The sequence below is a fragment of the Tilletiopsis washingtonensis genome (assembly GCF_003144115.1).
Source record: "Tilletiopsis washingtonensis strain MCA 4186 unplaced genomic scaffold FA09scaffold_20, whole genome shotgun sequence".
Lineage (NCBI taxonomy): Eukaryota > Fungi > Basidiomycota > Exobasidiomycetes > Entylomatales > Tilletiopsis > Tilletiopsis washingtonensis.
The window spans coordinates 12964-31010 of record NW_020312017.1 but is presented as its reverse complement, the minus strand read 5'-3'; the positions used below and the strand labels follow the sequence as shown (position 1 = coordinate 31010).

General features: G+C 65.7%; 7 protein-coding genes across 7 annotated transcripts; 3 read left to right on the top strand and 4 right to left on the bottom strand.

The window, feature by feature from the left end:
- Nucleotides 1-1428, bottom strand: FA09DRAFT_331718 (TRAPP I complex). Its single transcript, XM_025743151.1, has 5 exons — nucleotides 1142-1428; nucleotides 954-1051; nucleotides 787-886; nucleotides 439-687; nucleotides 1-355 (listed from the first exon to the last, which is right to left on the bottom strand). Exons 1-5 carry the CDS (start codon nucleotides 1208-1210, stop codon nucleotides 236-238), a joined length of 636 nt encoding a protein of 211 aa, XP_025596027.1. The 5' UTR covers nucleotides 1211-1428; the 3' UTR covers nucleotides 1-235.
- Nucleotides 1429-1982: 554 nt separating this feature from the next.
- On the bottom strand, nucleotides 1983-2678 carry FA09DRAFT_331717 (putative N-terminal acetyltransferase complex subunit ARD1; the record flags this gene model as incomplete). The annotated part of the gene is made up of 3 exons (XM_025743150.1): nucleotides 1983-2090; nucleotides 2149-2384; nucleotides 2500-2678. The coding sequence occupies 3 exons, from the start codon at nucleotides 2676-2678 to the stop codon at nucleotides 2044-2046; spliced, it is 462 nt and encodes a 153-aa protein (XP_025596026.1). The 3' UTR covers nucleotides 1983-2043.
- A 750-nt stretch (nucleotides 2679-3428) lies between these two features.
- FA09DRAFT_331716 (hypothetical protein) lies at nucleotides 3429-7948 on the top strand. The gene is made up of 11 exons (XM_025743149.1): nucleotides 3429-3857; nucleotides 3909-4168; nucleotides 4252-4440; nucleotides 4490-4597; nucleotides 4662-5286; nucleotides 5349-5728; nucleotides 5789-5913; nucleotides 5972-7172; nucleotides 7229-7579; nucleotides 7640-7767; nucleotides 7825-7948. The coding sequence occupies exons 1-11, from the start codon at nucleotides 3524-3526 to the stop codon at nucleotides 7919-7921; spliced, it is 3798 nt and encodes a 1265-aa protein (XP_025596025.1). The 5' UTR covers nucleotides 3429-3523; the 3' UTR covers nucleotides 7922-7948.
- A 1543-nt stretch (nucleotides 7949-9491) lies between these two features.
- FA09DRAFT_124540 (hypothetical protein) lies at nucleotides 9492-11259 on the bottom strand. The gene has a single exon (XM_025739048.1). The coding sequence runs from the start codon at nucleotides 10972-10974 to the stop codon at nucleotides 9667-9669; it is 1308 nt and encodes a 435-aa protein (XP_025596024.1). The 5' UTR covers nucleotides 10975-11259; the 3' UTR covers nucleotides 9492-9666.
- A 285-nt stretch (nucleotides 11260-11544) lies between these two features.
- FA09DRAFT_335133 (S-adenosyl-L-methionine-dependent methyltransferase) lies at nucleotides 11545-13152 on the bottom strand (the record flags this gene model as incomplete). The annotated part of the gene is made up of 10 exons (XM_025743756.1): nucleotides 11545-11573; nucleotides 11632-11699; nucleotides 11754-11903; nucleotides 11960-12000; nucleotides 12056-12084; nucleotides 12139-12310; nucleotides 12367-12650; nucleotides 12709-12967; nucleotides 13020-13050; nucleotides 13130-13152. 10 exons carry the CDS (start codon nucleotides 13150-13152, stop codon nucleotides 11545-11547), a joined length of 1086 nt encoding a protein of 361 aa, XP_025596023.1.
- A 622-nt stretch (nucleotides 13153-13774) lies between these two features.
- Nucleotides 13775-17246, top strand: FA09DRAFT_331712 (AAA-domain-containing protein). Its single transcript, XM_025743148.1, has 12 exons — nucleotides 13775-14350; nucleotides 14406-14565; nucleotides 14653-14727; nucleotides 14784-15034; nucleotides 15090-15420; nucleotides 15476-15610; nucleotides 15666-16133; nucleotides 16189-16270; nucleotides 16323-16603; nucleotides 16666-16905; nucleotides 16959-16995; nucleotides 17055-17246. Exons 1-12 carry the CDS (start codon nucleotides 13959-13961, stop codon nucleotides 17096-17098), a joined length of 2496 nt encoding a protein of 831 aa, XP_025596022.1. The 5' UTR covers nucleotides 13775-13958; the 3' UTR covers nucleotides 17099-17246.
- A 363-nt stretch (nucleotides 17247-17609) lies between these two features.
- On the top strand, nucleotides 17610-17969 carry FA09DRAFT_331711 (hypothetical protein). The gene has a single exon (XM_025743147.1). It carries the CDS (start codon nucleotides 17633-17635, stop codon nucleotides 17831-17833), a length of 201 nt encoding a protein of 66 aa, XP_025596021.1. The 5' UTR covers nucleotides 17610-17632; the 3' UTR covers nucleotides 17834-17969.
- Nucleotides 17970-18047: the final 78 nt, after the last annotated feature.

Genomic DNA, 18047 nt, shown 5'->3' with positions numbered 1-18047 from the left:
CCCGGCAGCAACTGTGTGCTTGCTCTGCGCTTGCGCCTTTCCCGCCCCGCTCCTAGCGCCGGCCTGCTCACTCGATGCTGAAGGTGCATGCGGGCTCGTCACGTGTGGCAAGAGCCGCATGTCCAAGGGGTACAGCCTCAATGCGCGGGCGACGGCGGTGAAGGCGCTGTGCGGTAGCGCGCTCCCTTTGCGGCGATCAGACACATTTGCGTAATAGGGTCGGCATTGCGTGCCACTAGTCATCGTCGAGAGGGGCCTGCTCCTCGAGGTAGCGCACAAGCTTGATGCGCAGCTCGGTGGTCTCGTCGCCGCGCACCGTGTCAGACACAAAGTAGACCTGCGTCTGCATCTGGACCTGCGTGACCAAGATGGCCGCGCGTCAGTGCAAAGCAGCGCCAGGTGAAAGGCGGCCCACATGCGGCGTCGCGTAGGACTCACCATCTCGAGCGCCCCGCGCAGCACGCCGCACAAGACGTTGCTCCACCACAGATCCCGCATCCCCCCGCTCCTGCCTGGGTCGTCGAGCTCGTCCTCGGGCAGCTCGACGAAGAGAGCCAGCGGATTGTCCTCCAGTATCAACGCAACCTCATGCACAGCCGTGCCCGAGCCTGCGCCGGACGCTCCTGCAGCCGGGGCCGACACCGTGACCACGTTGGGAACGATGTTGAGGAACAGCTTGAAGCCCACCTGGGTCGCTGCGGATCAGTACTCAATCTTGCGCGCGACCGAGAAGGCAACGTGCGCAAGACACACGCGACTGAGCACCTCTAAAGGACCTCTACTTACCTTGGCGATGACCTCAGCCGTCTCGAGAAATCCATTGCAGCGCGGCACGCCGCTCCGGGCCAGAAAGTCCTCGATCAGGCGGGTGCCGATGTTGTAGCCCCTTCGTGTGCAGCAAGGACGCGTGTCAGCAGCAGCGGCTCGCAGCGGGCGAGCGAGGGGAGACGCACATGAGGTCGAGCTGCCGGTTGACCGCAGCGACGTCCTCATAGTCCTTGAGCAGCTGGGCGACGAGAGATCCGTAGGTGAGGGCGAAGAGCTCTGCGTTCTGAGTCCGCAGAGTGTGAGCGGGACGCAGCGCCCTCTGCCCGGCCACGGCAGCGCTGCGCGGCCGCTAGCTTGCGCGTACACGACGCACCACTTTGTCTGCCCGATTCTTCCACGCATCCTCTCCCAGCGCTTTCAAGGCCTTCGCATTGGCGGACATGAGGACCGGTTTGACAGAGCAATGCGCGGCTCGCGCGGCTGGTGTGTGGCTCGAGGTGAGATCAGTCCGTGGCGGAGATGGCCAGGCTTGGGCTTGCAGATGCCGGTTTGCGGCGTCGAGAAGCTAGACCCGCAGCTCGAGGTCGACGGTGACGGTGAGTGACGCGGTGATGCTGTGGCTCGCGCTAGCTTGTGAGACGGGCAGGCTGCGGGTATTGAGGAGTGGACAGCGGGCGAGGTGCGAGGATGGTGATGGTCGGAAGGCAGAGCGCGGCGCGCCAGGACGCAGCAGGCAGCCGCCGCACGCGGGCCGTGCGCGCCGCGCGTGTGCCTCGCCTCGGCGCGCCGTCGCTTCCTTCCGCGTGCCTCGCCTCGGATCCTCTGCAAGCCATCAGTTCTCAAGACGAAGCATGAGAATCAGAATGCCGGTCCGAAGGCGACAACAAGTCTTATGACAAGGGCCTGCAGCAAGCCTCTCGCACGCCGCCGCAGGCATGCGGCAGGCGCTGGCGCTGCAGCGTGCGCATCGCTGGGCGGCGTGCGAGGCTGAACATTGCCGGGCATACGAGCAGCAGCGGGCAGCCGAGACCGCAACCCGCCTGGCGTCATGCTCGGCTACGGCAACGGGACCGGCTTGAGCAGCGCAGCTCGATCAGCCGGCACGCTCTATAAGCTATGCTCACGCAGGCTGACACACGCCAGTAGCTGGGTTCGCTCCAGCACCGAGCAGCCGAGATCTGCAGCAGCCTGCATGGATCAGACTTGCTCCTACTCTCATACCGCCCTAGTTTCCCGCCAGCTCATCCTCTGCAGATCTCGTTTCAAGGTGCCATTTCAACTTAATGTCAGGCGCATGCCCAGCGCGTCCTCGCCGTCGGCGTCTGTGTGCCGCAGTCCGGCGTCAGCCAGCGTCCACGCGAACATCAGCGCGGCACTCACAGTAGCCCTTCTCCACCTCGTGCACCTCGAAGCCGAGCGTGTCGCGGTACAGGCCGATGGCCGCGCGGTTCGTCTGCCGCACATGCAGCGACACGTAGCGCGCTTGGAAGACGTCGCGCATCGCCTCTTGCGACTGCGTCATGAGCTTCTTCGCCAGGCCGAGCCGCCGGTAGGAGCGCAGCACGGAGATCGACGTGACATGCCCATGCGGCACACCGTCGGACGGCTCCTCCTCCCTGGCGCACAAGCGGTCAGCTGGCAGTCCCGTGCGGTGCGTCTCGCTTCGCTGAAGCTGCAGCGCGAGGCTGCGGCGTCCGCTCGCCAGAGATTCGCAAGCACAGCACAACTCACATCTTGCCCAGGATGTACCCGACCACCCGCCCCTTCTCGTCCGTCGCCACGAAGCTCAGCTGCGGCCACGTCAGCGCGTGGTAGAGGTAGTAGCGCATCGTGTAGTTCTCGGGCAGGTTGTGCAGGTTGCAGTTCTGCATGCCGAGCTGGTCGGCGAGGGTCGCCGGCCGGATGTTCATGACGAAAGAACGCCAAGGGCGAGGGAACCGCGGAAGATGGGGCGGGAAGAACGAAAGGTGCGACGGTCAGAACTCCGGAGATCGACGTGCTTGTGGCTGAAGAGCTTTGCGTCGCAAGCCGAGTGTGCTAAGAGTTGCAGCTGTGCGAAGCAGGCAGGCGGTTGATGGGGTGCAGTGGAAGCGGGAGATCAAGGAGCGCCGGCGCCGCGCCGCGCACGCAGCTATGGCTGACGTAAGCGGTCCTCTGGCAACGTCTTGTAGAATAAGAATGATGCATTGCTGGACAGGGGAAAAGCAGATTTTGACTACAGGTTCTGTGTTGAGAGGCCGAGGCAGTGAAGGACAGGAAAAGGAGTGGTGAAGCTGCAGGCTTTGTTGGCACTGTGGTAACAGACATATGTTTCAAGAAATCCTCTCAGGGATGCAAGACAGCCCTCCAATTGGGCCTGATGGGCTTTCACTACTAGTCCAGACCCCGTGTGTCTCCCACAGTGTACATGCAGCCTTGGCTGGTGCTGCAAAGGGTGCTGGATCTCAAATGCCCAATCTGTGGCTTGATTGCTATGCTACTCCTGACAGTGGTGCTGGGCTGCACCCTGTTAATTTGTGCCCACTGCTAAAGGGTTACCAGCGCACGTGACTCTGCTCACAGGCGCGCGCGCGTGCGGCGAGCGACGCGTCAGGTCAGGGACCGAGAGCAACACGCTCACGGCTGCCCCGCGCCGCGGCGCCGCTCTGCCCGCACGACCTCCACCATCGTCGACGTCTGCCACCCTTTTCTGTGTAGCTTTGCCCTCATTGACGGTGCTGGCCCGCTCTCACATCCGCTCGCGCCCTTGAGGCCCATGTCGCGGCCTCTCTCGCCCTTCAAGCTGCCGTCGCTGCGCCCGCGCTCGCCGACGCGGCCCTCGCCATCGCCCTGTGCGGCGCCCGGCAGCGCAGTCTTCGGCGCGAGCAGCCCGCGGCCGTTTGCCGGCATTGGCACGCCTGGCGCACGCTCCTCGCCGGCGCGCTTCTCGATCAGCGGGGACGATGCCGGGCAGGCGGCCGCCGAGGAGGCGCCGTGCCGCTTCGACTGGGACTTGTGCGAGGCGCCGGCGTGTGCGGAGCACTACGACGTGGTGCTCGAGCGGGGCGAGGCAGAGGACACGCCATTGATGGGCAGCAGCGGCAACGCCTGTGAGTGGCTCTGCTGGTGAAGCAGCACACAGACCTGACCGGACCCGACAGCCTCTGCCATCCTCGCACATCTCGGCAGCCTGGTGCTCGACCAGTCCGGCGCGCTTGACACGTTCGAGACGCATGCGCCGCGCTTTGGCTGGGGCGAAGCCTCGTCGAGCCGGCCGCCGCCAACTCATGCCTCAGCTGCGGGTCCCGCAGCACCGAGTGGGGCCGACTCAGAGAAGGAGCGGGCCAAGTTCGAGGGCCGGCTGCAGGAGCTGCTGGACACGGAGCGGAGCTATGTGCGCAGGATAGAGGCGCTCGCAACTGTGAGTCGCCGGGCTGTATGCGTCGCGCGCTGACGACAGTGGCCGCATGCTGCGAGTCAGGACTGATGCCGCTTGCCCCACAGCGCTACGCCCGGCCGTTGCGCGCTCTCGCGCTCGACGTCGACACGGCAGTGCTGCCGCGCTACGAAGCGCAGCGTCTCTTTGGCAACATCGGCGAGATCGTCGGCGCCAACATGGCGTTTCTGCGCGAGCTGGAGCTCTGTGTGCAGAGCGCAGAGCGCGAGAATCTCGGCGACGTTCTGCACCGGCATGTGAGCGCAGCGTCAGCGCTACCGGCAATGCACGACTGACATCCCGCAGATGGCCTGCTTTTCCTGCTACTCGGAGTACTTCCAAAACTTTGAAAAGGCCAAGCACATTGAGCAGAGCATGATGAAGAGCAACCGCGGCTTCCGCGAGTTCGTCGAGGTGAGCTTCGCGAGCGGCCTGGCAGTGCACGCGCTGCGAGACTGACGCTGTGTGCGACCCGCAGCGGACGAAGCAGAGCACCGCCGGGATGGGGAACATCGGCCTGCGCGAGCTGCTCATGGAGCCTGTGCAGCGCATTCCGCGCTACACGCTCCTGCTCGACGCCATACTGCGGCACATGGCTCGCACAGATGCGAGGCGCGCACGCATCGAAGAGGCAGTGGTGCTCGCGTCGCGCATCGCTCGCTGCGAGGTCGACGACAAGACGCGGCGCGCGGCCGTGATGTGGGGCTGCAAGCGCTCGGTCGACGGCTTTCCCGACGGTCTCATCTCCGTGCACCGCCAGTTCATCGACTGCGTAGACGTAGAGGACTTTCCGCTCGACATTTTCGGCCCGTCCAGCCTCTTCTCGCCGGGCAGCTCGAGCTCGAACGGCTCGCCCAAGATTCTGCACTGCAGTCTCTTCCTCTTCGACGACTGCATCGCCGTCGTCAAGCGCGCGAGCTCCTCGAGCTGCGGCCGCCGGCTTGTGGGCCTGGACGACCTGACGAAGCTGGCAGACCAGATGCGCACTTTCGTGGAGCGCAGCGGATCGTCGTCGGCTGCCGGAAAGGGACCGCGCATCGAGCTGGGCTTCAGAGGCACCATCGACCTCATGGATGTCAGAGCCACTGATCTTGGCGCCACGGGTGAGTAGCTGCGCACGCGGTTCCGGGCCGCCGCAAGCCGGAGCTGATGCCGCGCACCTCAGACTTCCAGCTCGCCTTTTCGCGCGCGCCGTCGCACATTACCGGCGAGAAGTGGACCAGCCGGCTGGTGCGGCAGTACGCCACTCACGACACGTACTCGCTGTGCGCGCCGTCCGCTTCGCCCAGCCGCTCAGCAGGCGCCAGCGCGGGCTTTGGGCCCGGCGCCGAAGCGGGCGCTGGCTCGTCTGCCCGCAGCGAAAAGGCGCGCTTCCTGAACAATCTCTGGCGCGCGCAAGCGCTGTACAAGGCGCGGGAGGGCAAGAGCCATGTGAGGTGCAACATGCTCCAGCCTGCGCGGGCGCAGCCGGGTGAAGAGCCTGTGAAGAGGGTGGTGTACTGGAATGTGTACGAGAGGCGGCGCTACCTGGCGGAGGCATCGAAGGTGAGTTGGTGCGAGGCAGAAGCGCTGATGCGGAGGTGGCTGACAGTCTATGCGGCGCAGAGTGCTGTCGTGCTCCATGTCGACCCGCTGCGGGGAGCAGATGCGCTGCCGTTCGGTGCAGAGGCCATGCCGCCGCTCGCTGCCCTGCGCATCCACTCCATCGACGAGGAGTATGGCGAGTGCTCGTGAGTCGTGCATGTCGCAGCCGTGCCGTCCACACGCTGACGAGTGTGTTCTCCTCAGCTACACATCCACGTTCAAGGGCCAGCCGGAAGACTCCAGCAGGATGCTGATGCCCATTGGCGACGTTGCATCTCAGCTTCGGGCGATGACAGCCCAGGCCGTGCGCATTCGCGACGAATTTGGCCCCGCGTCGGCGCACGGAACGCCCCAGTCGGGTGCGCCTTCGACGCCCTCCCACCGAGGGCGCGTCGCCCAAGGCTTGGAGAGCTTCAGTCGCAACCTGTTCGGAAGCGCGACGCCTAGCGGCATGCGCGGAGCATTTGGCGCAGATGGCTCATTCGGAGGCTCGCTGTCGCCTGCGCGGCGCAACAGAAGCGCTCACAGCAAGTCCAGCAGCATCGGAGGCACGAGTGTCAGTCAGAACGGCAGCATCAGTGCGCATACATACTCGACGATGGCGACAAGCGCCGGCAGTCGCGATATGCTCGGACGTATGGTCTCGAGCCCACATGGGCAGCAGCACAAGCTCGGCGTGCCGCTGAGTCGCGGCGGCTCTGCGCAAGACGAGCAGCGCACTCGCCGGAGTGCATCATCGGACGGCGCTGAGCTCGCGGACCAGTCCTTCGACTCCCAGCCTGGCATGAACAGCTTCGATTTGACGCCACGGTACAGCGCATCGGGCTCGGGGCGTCAGCTAGCGTCAGGCTCGCCCATGACACCCTCGCGGAAAGATGCCAGCCGACAGCGGGCGCACAGTACGCCTGTTCTTCCCGAGCTCAACGACCGGCAGCAATCCGTCGCTTCTCCCTTGCGCAAGGCCGTGCCAGGTTCGAGTCGACGCGACGACCTCGCCTCCTCGGCCAGCACGCCCGAAGCTCCTCGCCGCGTCGTGTCTGGATCAAAGCGACGACTGCCGCCGGACGAGAGTATTGCAGCGCAAAACAGCAAGCGAGCCTCCTACGGGCCTCCGTCAGACGAGCCGCCAGGAGGAGAGACTCTCTGTCGCAGCGCGAGTCACGGCAGCGTTCTCTCGAGTCGCGGTCCCAGCCCCGCTGGACCGCGGTCTGAGACTCCTCTGGAGGCAGCGCCGAGCACTACCGCAGAGGATCATCTTGCCAGATTGCTTGCGCGCTCGCAGAATGCGTTCGTAGCGGTCGATGAGCTCCAGCTGGACATCGAGGCCTTCCGCAACACGCTGCGGGCTGCCATGTCCGGTGGCAGCTCAGACCGCGACAAGATCATGCGAGAGGCGTGTCCGAATGTGAGCACGTGCCCTGCGCATTCAAGACAGACGAATACTGAGCCATTCATCTCCAGCAGAGCCGATCTTCACCGAGCCTCAAGCGCAGTGTCGTGGGTGTAGCCACCGTCGAAGGTCTGCTGCGGCGCCTCGATGACTGGATCGAGGAGGCTGCCGAGCGCGAGAAGAGCGCTACCGCAGACGTCGAGTCCTTGGGGCAGCACGTCCGCCAGCTTGCGGAAGCGGCAAGGAAGCCGCAGGCGAAAACGCAGGATGCCGGTGCCTCAGCTGCGCGCCTGGAAGCCCTGGCTGCTGACGCGCGCGAGGCAAAGGCGCTCCGTGGCAAGGTCCAGGTACTCGAGCGCAAGTGCGAGCTGTTGACTGCGCTCGAGCAAGACGGCCGCCTGGAGAACACGGCGCTTCATGCTGTGAGTGCAGCCAGACAGGCTCGCATCAGGCCTGCATAGCTGAGGCGTGGCATGGCACAGGCATTCAACGAGGAGCTCGACGGCATGTGGGCCGACACGCAGGGCGAGCGCGACGACGAGCTCGCCGCGCTTCGCGCCGAGGTCAAGCGCGCCAAGGGACAGCGCAACGAGGCCACGATCCTCAACAAGTGCGCGTTGCGTGCCCCGTGCCGCCCAGCTGCCGCTGACGATGCTCTCTCCCGCAGGTCCCTGCAGCGCGACCTGGACCTCGAGCGCGGCCAGGTGGCCGTCTACCGCAAGCTGCTGGTCAGCAACGGGCTGCTTCCGAGCGAGAGTCAGTAATGGACGATCATGATTGCGCTCGCGAGAGAATATGTGTGAGTGTGCTGCTTCTGCTCGATCTCAGCACTGCTGCAGCCAGGTGGAGAGCAGCATGTGTGCGCGGAGGCGGTCGGCGTCTGTGGCGTCGTGCGAGTCGCGCGTGTTGGATCGCTCGTGAGATTCCTGGGCGAGGAGTGGGGTTGCCTGCTTGCCGCGCTTCGATGCTCCAGTCCCATGGGGCGATGCCGAAGCCTGGCCCCTCGAGCGATGTGCTTCCTTGGGGGGAGCTTTGTTGGACGGCCTGCGATGGGGCGAGGTCAGATCGTGAACGCGCTGCGCCATGCCGGTACGCATGCTCACGTCACGCCGCGGAGCAGCATCATGAGCTCCTTGTCATCCAGCTTGTGAACGTGCCGAGTGCCCGACTGGCTCAGCAATGTGTTAGAGCAGCTCAAGCGGGGAGCGCGAGGAGCGAGACACGCTACCTACCTGAGGGGTCCAGCTTTCGCGACGACCAACGGGATCGGCAGAGCGGCGATGCTGGCGAGAGCGGTGAGAGTCTGCGGCCCGCACATGCAGCTGCAGTGCCTCATCGCTAGCCTTGCCGGTGTCGTGCAAGGCTTGTGGCGGCGACACTTGACGCTCGTGCGCTCTGCTCTTGTCGGCAGTCCTCGGAAGCATCCTGCTGACCGATGTAAGCTCGGAAGGCGAAGTAGAGCCGCAGCGACCCAGGCGCTCGAAGGTCGAGGGCTCCGTGGCGGTAGCGCTGGCAGCATACCGTGCGGAGCAGGCAGCGACGGGCGCCGTGTCGAGCCAGAGCCTGACCCGTGACGGCGTGCTCTCCATGCGCGTTGATGTCGGTCCGGGCTCGTCTCTCGCAGACGGGAGATGGCGCAGCGGGGCACTGGTCTGTGTGCGCTGCTCGGCGCCGGACGGCGAGTGCCCTCTGGGTCTCGCTGCATTGCGCGGTAGGCTGGAATAGAGTACTGTGGGTGTGCCGAGCGCTGTCTCGCCGAGCGTGGTGCTTGCGGCATCAGCTTCGGCGTGAGCGCGGGCGCCGGCGGGCAAGTACTGCAGCGAGACACTGCGCTGCTGGCGCCGACTCGGGACGGAGTGGTCCGCCGGCGCAGGAGGTCCGGCGTGGCTCTGCTGCCGCTGCAAAGCCTGTTTTGCACTCGTCGCTGCACGCTGCGCTGGGTCGACGGCAGGATCTTCCGCCCTGTGTGGTGGCTCTGCACGCCCGGAAGCGTGCCGCTGGTCGTGCTTGCTGGGCTTTCGGCCGCCGTCGACCAGACGACGAGCGGCATGCTTCCGCCAGAGCTCCTGTTCGCTCTCCAAGTCAGGCAGACGAGAGCACAAGGCGTCGGAGTCCAGCGCAGTGCTTGGCGCCTCCGACATGTTTGGGCTTTGAATGAGTTCCAGCGTGCCGCGCCGGTCGGGCGTGTCGTGTCCGAGCACTGCTTCACCCGGTGCTGTCGTCGATGCGCTCTCCGAGGCACCGAGGCTGGCCCGTGGCTGCTGAAGTGCACGTCGGAACAGCGTCTCCAGCCGTTGCACAGCGTCTCCGCGGGGCGGCTGGATTACGCTGATCCGACGGATCGCGCCTGCCCGGTCGACGGCATCTGGCACGGCGGTCGCGGCCGCGGCTGCCAGCACCTCGTCGTGTGTGAGCAGCGCAAGCAGCTGCTGCTGCAGTAGGGAGGTGGCGCAGCTCTCCGCGTTGTCGCCGGAGACTGGACCGTCGCCCTTGAGCGTCGAAGGCCGGCTCAGCGGCGGAAGCATGCGGATGCGCTCGGTGCATGGTTCGGCCGAGGACTCGGAGCCGCCCGTTTGCATGCGCTGTGCGAAGGATTAGCGCAGGTGCGGGCCTTGGCCCTTGATGCGCCAACAGCAGGGCTCACCGCTCTCCAGGAGGCAATCTTTGCTTGCGCCTGGCCGCGCACTTCGTCCCACTCTGCGTCTACGCCCGGCGGCGGCGGCGCGCCATCCTCGCCGTGGTCGGGCGCCGGCATCGAGGGAAAAGCGTAGTCGCGATGAATGACTCGGGCGATGCTAGGGGAAACCACGGGGGACGTGGTGCGTGGCGAGCTGGCGCAGCGCAGAAAGGATTCGTCGCCCCGCAGGCTCGGCACACGCGCATCCGTCTGCCAGGCAGGGAGCATCGGGAGGGCCGCGAACGGATCCGACGCCTGGCGCCCGACGGCACGGCTGTGCTTGTCATGCCGAGGGAGCGCATCGCCCGGGCGGGCACGCCGCTCGTCTGATCTCGCCGAGACGCTGCGCTTCAGGGATGGCGTGGCGTCGGTGCTAGCGCGCTTCCTGCCCGGTGTCAAAGGCGTTCGCGGCTGCTCGGCGCGAGGCACCGGCTGGTCGGGCGCTGACTGGAGGCGTGCGCGAGTGCGTTCTGTCCTTGCCGCTGCCGTCTCTGGAGGCGAGGCGCCGGAGCGGCGTGTCGACGAGACGCGCAGCAGCCGCTGGCGCCACGTCGTCGGCTTGCTGCTGCTTCTCAGCAGGGACGCGGCCCGGCTGTCTGGCACGTAGACGCTGTCCTGTAGCAGCTGCTGCTGCGGCGGCGCCTTGTCTTCGATGCTCGTGAAGTCAGGCCGGTCGTTTGGCGGCGAGGATGCCTGTGTCTTTGCGCCGACTGCGCCATCAGTGGGCGTGTGACAATGCGAGCGGCCAGGCCCTCGCTCGCGGAAGAGGCGGCGAAGGGTAGTGGGCATCGCAGATGGCTGGCGAAGTAGGGCGAGGCTGGAGCGAGTGCGACAGGCGCAAGGGGATGAGGAGAGGACGTAAGAGGTGAGAGCTGCCAAACGGGAGCGTGAGCCGTCGGCGTGCTGAGGGGCGCTTCCGTCGAGTAAGCTGCATCGAGGCTCAGAGTGGAGGCCAGAGTGGGACAAACGTGCGCAGCTCGTTGCGTGTTGTGTCCTTCGACATCGACAGGTGCAGATGCAGCTCGCAGGACGGGAACAGGTGAGCAGAGGAGACGGTCCTTTGGCAAGGATGACGCAAGAGCGGAGGCAGCTGCGCGCTCGTTGCCGCCGCCCGTCTTCCGCCCGCCGCTGCGCCTTCATTTGCTCCGCGGCTCGCTCCCTGATGTTGGTAGACAGGGGCCTGGAGGTGAACCTTCGCCAAGAGGGAGGCGCAGAGCGTTGCGGGATCCTTTCGCTTGGCTAGGTCCCTTCCTGTACGTGGCGGAATCGCGCGAAGTCACACGGATGCCTCGTGCAGCACTGCGGGGGCAGGCCAGGTCGAAACGGCGCGCGGAGTGCGCAGAAACGTACCTGCAGCCGAGGGTCCGTGCGGGAAAATGGATGCTGTGCTGGCCACTTGATGTTGGCCGGATAGGAGCCGGGTTGACTGCGCTCGACTCAGGAACAAACGCAGCCCAGACGGAGCCACGATGAGGGGACCCGAGCGGTCAGCGGTGACTAGCCATCCTCACGGAAGCTCGACCGAGGTGACGCTGCGGCCGTGCCTGTTGGGCAAGAAAGGGAACGACTCTGTTCGAGCACCGCAGGGCAGCACCTGGGACTTATCAGCTGCTGGTGCTGCTGCCACCTATGTGTATCGTCAGCAGAGGCGGTACAGGCTCTGCACCAGGTGCTGTGGGCAAAAGCGATTGCATTGGCCATCTGCTCCCTCTAGTCCCTGCGGGAGAAGAGGTAGTGGCCTGGATGGAGAGGAGGCATTAGGCACACGCGCTGCGGCAGTCGCACATCTGGACGCACCCACGCCCCACTCCTCGCCGTCGTTTGTGCCAAAGAACTCGGCGCACGCAAGGTAGAAGACGCGGAAGCTGGGAGCTGCGTCAGAGCATGACGGGCCGAGAGAGTGGGGCGCGCCGACTCACCGGTAGAATGTCTTCTCGCCCTCGAGCGGGTCATTGCCCTTGCGCTCGGCGTCTTTGCGCAGCGCAGCGATGGACTTGCCGCCCTTGTTGCCGGCGTCCTGCTTCGCCAGCCAGTCCTCGCAGGTGCGGGCGTAGTGCTTGCCGTTGAGCCTAGTGCGAGCGCATGTGAGCGAGCGCGACGGCGCATGCAGCGCGGCGGTGCTCACCACCACATCTCCTCGAGCACCACGTCCTTCTGAAAGTGCAGCTGCAATGCCCAGCGTCAGCGATGGCCCGCCAAAGTTGCCGGCGGCTGCGCTCACGAAGAGGTCGTGACTGGGCATAGTGCCACCTGCAGCAGGGGATCAGCACCGAGCACGAACGCAGTCATGCGCGCAGGACGCACCCTCGAAGAAGTGCTTCGTCATCCAGCCGTCGCCCTCCTCAAAGTGGTATGGCGTCGTGCGGTGGCAGAAGATGTGGATGAAGAGCAGGGCCTTGTCGTCTGCGCTGGCGTCCTTCGGCGTGCGCTTCAGCCACGTCGCGACCTTCTCAAAGAGCAGCGCGTAGTTCTTCATCTGGCGAGGGCACGTGCATCAGCGCCCGCCACCCTTGGCCCGCCGGCGGCACGCACATGCTCGAACATCTCGATGCTGAGAATGCGATCGAAGCTCTCCTCCTTGAACTGGTGCTCCTTCACATCGCCCGTCACGACGGTCAGGTTCGTCAGACCACGCTGCTTTGCCGTCGCGTCGATGTGCAGCTTTTGTGTGCGCGAGTTGGAGAGCGCCGTGATCTGCGACGAGGGATAGCGCGCCGCCAGCCAGAGCGAGAGCGAGCCCCAGCCGCAGCCGAGGTCCAGCATGGCCTGGCCGTCGCGCAGCTTGGCCTTTGCCGCGTACGAGTTGAGCATGGCCTCTGCGCGGCGCGGTCAGCCGGTGCGGGGCACGCCCAGATGCGCCCGCGCCGCACTCACCCTCGGCCTCGTCGAGCGTCTCCTTGCCCGTCTCGTACAGGCAGCACGAGTACTTGGCGTTCTTGCCGAGCGCACTCAGCATAAACTCCGTGTCGACCTCGTAGTGCTGCTCGTTGGCCTGCGCCGTCTTGATGGCAATCTCGCGGTTCTTGAGCGAGCGCACGTACTCGAGCTTCGCCGCAATGTGCGCGCCGTACGAGGGCGACGGCTTGATGAGCGAGGCGATGCGCTGGGCGTTCAGGGCGCGGATCGCTCGTCGCTGCAGCGGCGTCAGTCTGCGTGCCGTCGCAGCGCTCGGCACCCCAGCTCACCAGGGCGAAGTCGGGAATGTAGCCCCGGTCGCTATGTGGAGGGGGCGGCGCAGGGGCCGGCGTGCGATGAGACATGTGTCGCGCACAGCACGCTGACTGCGGGCACTCACAGGGCATTGTAGGCGAGGTCCATGGCGGCAGCAGGGCAGGGGAAGGCGAAGGGAGGTGGTGGTCGTGAGCTGGCCGTCGGGCTAGCAGAGATAGAGCTGCGTCAGCAGTGAGGCTCCAGCTGCGGTCTCCGGGACTCGGCCTTCGCTTGCGTCCTGGCTGCAGCAGGACGTGGGCTCTCATCGGGCCGCTACGTACTTGTAGGCACCACCCAGCCCACCTATGGAGCTCAAAATGCCATGCTGCTACTGCTGAAGCTATCAAGCCGACTTCAGAATGCTGTACCGAAGCAGCTGTTGGGCTGCAGTGGCGGAAAGCTCGACTGGATGAGAAGCGACGGCGCGCGCGGCGCGGAGGCATTCTTCAGGCGACGGCCGGCACGAAGGGTGCTCCAGTCGGCCGCTTGTGCAGCACCGTCGAGCCCATGTTGGGCTCAAAATCCTATGCTGCCACTGCTTAAGCTGTTCGTCAGCTTTCAGTGCCGTATTGGAGCAGCTGTCAGGTGCAGGTTGCAGCGGCGCCGAGGGGCAAGCTGCGCCGCCGCGCGGCGACGCGCTGGAGGCTCAGAGAGCAGCACAGGCGGCGTGCAGGTGCACGCGGCCTGCCTTGCAGCAGGCAGCGTTGGCCCGTGCCTGCCGCTGCCTTCCCCTCTACCACCACCTCGCTCTTGTCACTCAGCCAGGCCGACACACCTTGACTCCCGTCCTGCTCTTTCACCCAAGCTTTAATCGCCCCACAGACGCTGCACGCCACCTTCCCCCCCTCCCCTCACACCCCAGGCGTACAAGCCTCGCCCTCTCACCCGCGCATCCATCGCGCCGCGCATCACCGATGGCTGGCTTCCTTCGCGGCGGCGGCGGCGGTGCCGAGCGCTCGGCGTATGGCGCACCTGCTGGCGGCGCAGGCCGTGCTGCATATGGCTCGGGCGGCGCGGGCGGTGCGGGCTATGCGCCGAACATGCCTGGCGGTGCCCCGTCGGCCGGCTACGGCGCCTCGGCCTACAGTGCTGGCGCCGGCTACGAGCCGCGGCGCACCGCCCCGCCCGCCTCGTCGGCTGGCTACCCCGCCGAGAAGCAGCCCGCCGCACCGGCACACGGCGGCGGGCACCTCATCGTCAAGTGCCCCGATGCGCTGGTGCTGTCCAACTGCCTCGTCGTCAATGCGCAGGAGTGGGGCGGCACGCAGTATGTGCTCGTCGACGGGCGCTTCGTCTTTACTGCTGCGTGAGCCGCACCTGGGGCTGGTTGCACTGGATGCACTGCTCACGCACCGCCACAGCGCCGACACCACGGGCCAGATCCAGCCGCGCACGCTCGGCACCGCGCTGTTGCAGCGCCAGTGGGCCGGCCTCAGCGCGCAGGGCCACAGCGTGCGCGCCGAGCCGTACGACCCCTTTGCGCACGGCTCGGGCGTGTATCTGGCCAGTCTCGATGTTGAGGTGAGAGTTTTGACTGCTGCGGCAATGCTGGGAGCAGCATGCGTACGGCCGCCTCAGCGCTGCTGGCTGACGCCGTGCGTCTGTCAGGTCGGCTTCCTCCGCAAGGGCACCGAGATCGCCGAGTCGTTCGATGCCGAAGAGATGCAGCGCAACTTCCTGCGGGTGCGTCTGCGCATGCGGCGCTGCTTCTCTGCCTCCTGCTGAGGCGCGTCTTGCAGGCCTTCGAGTCGCACATCTTCTCCATCGGCCAGCTGCTGGTCTTTGAATTCCACGGCCAGAACCTGCGCGCAGTAATCACGGGCGTCGAGGTGGTTGAGGCCGAGCAGCTGAACCGCAAGGGCGCAAAGGCTGCCCCGACGGGCGGTGCTGCGCCCGTGCGGAGCGACAAGGGCATCCTGATGGCGCAGAGCACGGTCAACTTCATCAAGGCCGGCGACTCGTCCATCAAGATCAAGGCCAGCGGCAAGCGGTGAGGCACGCCCGCGCTGCAGCTCGAAACCCGGCTGACGCTCTGCCTGGCCCAGCGCGCCGCCGAACGCCATCTTGCAGCCGAACTTCAAGTTTGAGGACATGGGCATTGGCGGTCTCGACAACGAGTTCAGCGCCATCTTCCGCCGCGCCTTTGCGTCGCGCATCTTCCCGCCCGCGCTCGTGGAGAAGCTGGGCATCCAGCACGTCAAGGGAATCCTGCTCTTTGGCCCGCCCGGCACGGGCAAGACGCTCATGGCGCGGCAGATCGGCAAGATGCTCAACGCGCGTGAGCCGAAGATTGTGAACGGACCGGAGATCCTGAACAAGTTCGTCGGCGCGAGTGAGGAGAACGTCCGCAAGCTCTTTGCCGACGCCGAGAAGGAGGTGAGGGCGGCAGTGTGCAGCCAAGTGGTGCGCCTCACTGATGCACTCTCCGCAGTACAAAGCCAAGGGCGACGAGTCTGGCCTGCACATCATCATCTTCGACGAGCTCGACGCGATCTGCAAGCAGCGTGGCTCGACGGGCGGCGGCACGGGCGTGGGCGACTCGGTGGTGAACCAGCTGCTGTCCAAGGTGCGTCGCGGCGCATGTCGCAGCGGTATGCTTTGCTGAGCGGCTGTGCGCGCAGATGGACGGCGTCGACCAGCTCAACAACATCCTGCTCATCGGCATGACGAACCGCCTCGACATGATCGACGAGGCGCTGCTGCGTCCCGGCCGTCTCGAGGTGCACATGGAGATCAACCTCCCCGACGAGCACGGGCGGCGGCAGATCATCTCGATCCAGACGAACAAGATGCGCACCAACGGCGTGATGGACGACGACGTCGACCTCGACGAGCTGGCGGCGCAGACGAAGAACTTCTCGGGCGCCGAGATTGCCGGCCTCGTCAAGAGCGCCACGTCGTTTGCCTTCAACCGGCACGTCAAGGTCGGCACGATGGCCGGCATCAGCGACGACGTCGAGGGCATGCGTGTCAACCGCGACGACTTTATGCACGCGCTCGACGAGGTGCAGCCGGCGTTTGGCGTGGCCGAGGAGGAGCTGCAGCAGGTCGTCTCGAACGGCATCATGCACTTTGCGCCGCACATTGACGTAGGTGCAGCCTGGCTGCGGAAGCCGCGCTTGGCACTGACTCTGTTTGATGCAGGTCATTCTGCGAGACGGCCAGCTGCGCGTCGAGCAGGTGCGCTCCAGCACACGCACACCGCTCGTCACGGCTCTTCTGCACGGTGCGCTACGCTGCCGCCACGCCGAGCCGCTCGCATGCTGACTCTGCCGCAGGCCCGCCGGGCTCGGGCAAGACGGCGCTGGCGGCGACGATGGCCATGGCCTCGTCGTTCCCCTTCATCAAGCTCGTCTCGCCCGAGAACATGGTGGGCATGGGCGAGGCGCAGAAGATCGCCTACCTCAACAAGGTCTTCAACGACTCGTACAAGTCGCCGATGAGCATCATCGTCGTCGACTCGATCGAGAAGATCGTCGAGTGGGTGCCCATCGGCCCGCGCTTCTCGAACCCGGTGCTGCAGGCGCTGAGCGTGCTGCTGGGCAAGAAGCCGCCAAAGGTGAGCACCTGTGGCGAGCTGCTGGCCCGCCCGCGCCGGCTGATGTGCTTCCCGCCGCGCAGGACCGCCGGCTGCTGGTGCTGGCCACCACGTCGAACCGGCCGATGCTCGTCGACATGGACCTCGCCGACGCGTTCCTGGCCGACATCCGCGTGCCGGCCATCACGAGCCTGCGCTCCGTCGACCACGTCGTGCGCGAGACGGGCCTGTTCCAGTCGCAGGCCGAGCATGACCGCTGCATGAGCCTGCTGCAGAGCGCCGGCATCGAAGAGAGCGGGCGGCTGAACATAGGCATCAAGAAGGTGCGTGGCAGCGTTGCGCTAGCGCGCCAGTCTGCTGACCGTCGGCGACACAGCTTCTGTCCGAGATCGAGATGGCACGCCTTGACTCCGGTGAGACGCGATGCGTGTCTTCGGCTCTTTGCCCACAAGCTGATATCTTCCCGCACCAGACCCGGCCGACAAGCTGACGGGAGCGCTCAATGCGGGCTTCTGAAGTGTCAAGCGATAGAGATGCACCGAGGCGACCGCTAGACGCGGCCGGCCACAACACACAGCCGGCGTGTGTCAGCTTCATGCGCCGCCGGGCACGAATTCTGCTGCCGCTCGAGGCTTAATGTATCACGCTGTTGATATTTGTGTTCGTCGACTTACGAGAGGAGTGGCCTTCCGAAGAGGCGCGGGGCATTGCTTTGGCTTGAAAGAGTGACACAAGGGTGAAGATTCTTAGCGTCGCGCGGGGGCGAGGCCTGTGCGGGTGAGCCCGCCGCCGTGAGCTCATCTACGACGGCGAAGAGCTGCCGCTGTCGCGCGACAACCGCAACATGAGCGACGCCAGCACGCAGTGCTCTCCGCAGCCCGACGAGCGCCACAGCATGCGCAGCGTCGGCGCGCTTCATTCGTTGCAGCCCGCGGAGCGTCACGACGTGAGTAGCCCCGGTCTAAAGCTCCTTGTACCAAGCATCTCAAGGATTTGTCTGACCACCTGCTCCACGGCCGCCGTCAGCAGCCCGCACCAGCGCAACCGCAGATGCCTTTCTCGCTCTCAGCTGTGCCTGCCGACGCCCGCGAGGCAGCTGCCGCCGCAGCTGACGTCGCCACGATGGACGCCTCGGACTCGTCGGCCTCCTCGGAATCGTCGGCTGCCTCGCATGCACGCAACCCGGATACGGCAGAGCACAACGCCCGCCAGGCAGCTGCCTACGCAGCATACTGTGCAGTGCTCCTCTAGTTCCGTATCCTCCTCTCACTCTTCTGTTCAAGCATGTACTTGTATCCTGTGTCACCCCTGTCCGCCGCACACAAGCGATCCGTCGAGCATTCGCGGCGAGCGTTTCGCGGTCTTCGGCAGTCAGGCTGGCACGGTGGCTCTCCGCATACTTCTGCGTAACCGTGCTGCTTAGTGAAGCTTGGGGTTGCTGCGAGTGGAGCTGAGCAGGTCAAAA

What these genes read in the sequence shown, in the direction of transcription:
- FA09DRAFT_331718 (XM_025743151.1), bottom strand. Translation starts at nt 1,210, where the DNA reads ATGTCCGCCAATGCGAAGGCCTTGAAAGCGCTGGGAGAGGATGCGTGG. An exon ending in AGAATCGGGCAGACAAAGTG is followed by an intron (nt 1,052 to 1,141) that starts GTGCGTCGTGTA and finishes CTGCGGACTCAG; the next exon opens with AACGCAGAGCTCTTCGCCCT. An exon ending in TGCGCGGGGCGCTCGAGATG is followed by an intron (nt 356 to 438) that starts GTGAGTCCTACG and finishes TTGGTCACGCAG; the next exon opens with GTCCAGATGCAGACGCAGGT.
- FA09DRAFT_331716 (XM_025743149.1), top strand. Translation starts at nt 3,524, where the DNA reads ATGTCGCGGCCTCTCTCGCCCTTCAAGCTGCCGTCGCTGCGCCCGCGC. An exon ending in CACTGATCTTGGCGCCACGG is followed by an intron (nt 5,287 to 5,348) that starts GTGAGTAGCTGC and finishes CGCGCACCTCAG; the next exon opens with ACTTCCAGCTCGCCTTTTCG. An exon ending in ACCTGGCGGAGGCATCGAAG is followed by an intron (nt 5,729 to 5,788) that starts GTGAGTTGGTGC and finishes TATGCGGCGCAG; the next exon opens with AGTGCTGTCGTGCTCCATGT.
- FA09DRAFT_124540 (XM_025739048.1), bottom strand. Translation starts at nt 10,974, where the DNA reads ATGAAGGCGCAGCGGCGGGCGGAAGACGGGCGGCGGCAACGAGCGCGC.
- FA09DRAFT_331712 (XM_025743148.1), top strand. Translation starts at nt 13,959, where the DNA reads ATGGCTGGCTTCCTTCGCGGCGGCGGCGGCGGTGCCGAGCGCTCGGCG. An exon ending in TGGCCAGTCTCGATGTTGAG is followed by an intron (nt 14,566 to 14,652) that starts GTGAGAGTTTTG and finishes TGCGTCTGTCAG; the next exon opens with GTCGGCTTCCTCCGCAAGGG. An exon ending in CGTCACGGCTCTTCTGCACG is followed by an intron (nt 16,271 to 16,322) that starts GTGCGCTACGCT and finishes ACTCTGCCGCAG; the next exon opens with GCCCGCCGGGCTCGGGCAAG.
- FA09DRAFT_331711 (XM_025743147.1), top strand. Translation starts at nt 17,633, where the DNA reads ATGCCTTTCTCGCTCTCAGCTGTGCCTGCCGACGCCCGCGAGGCAGCT.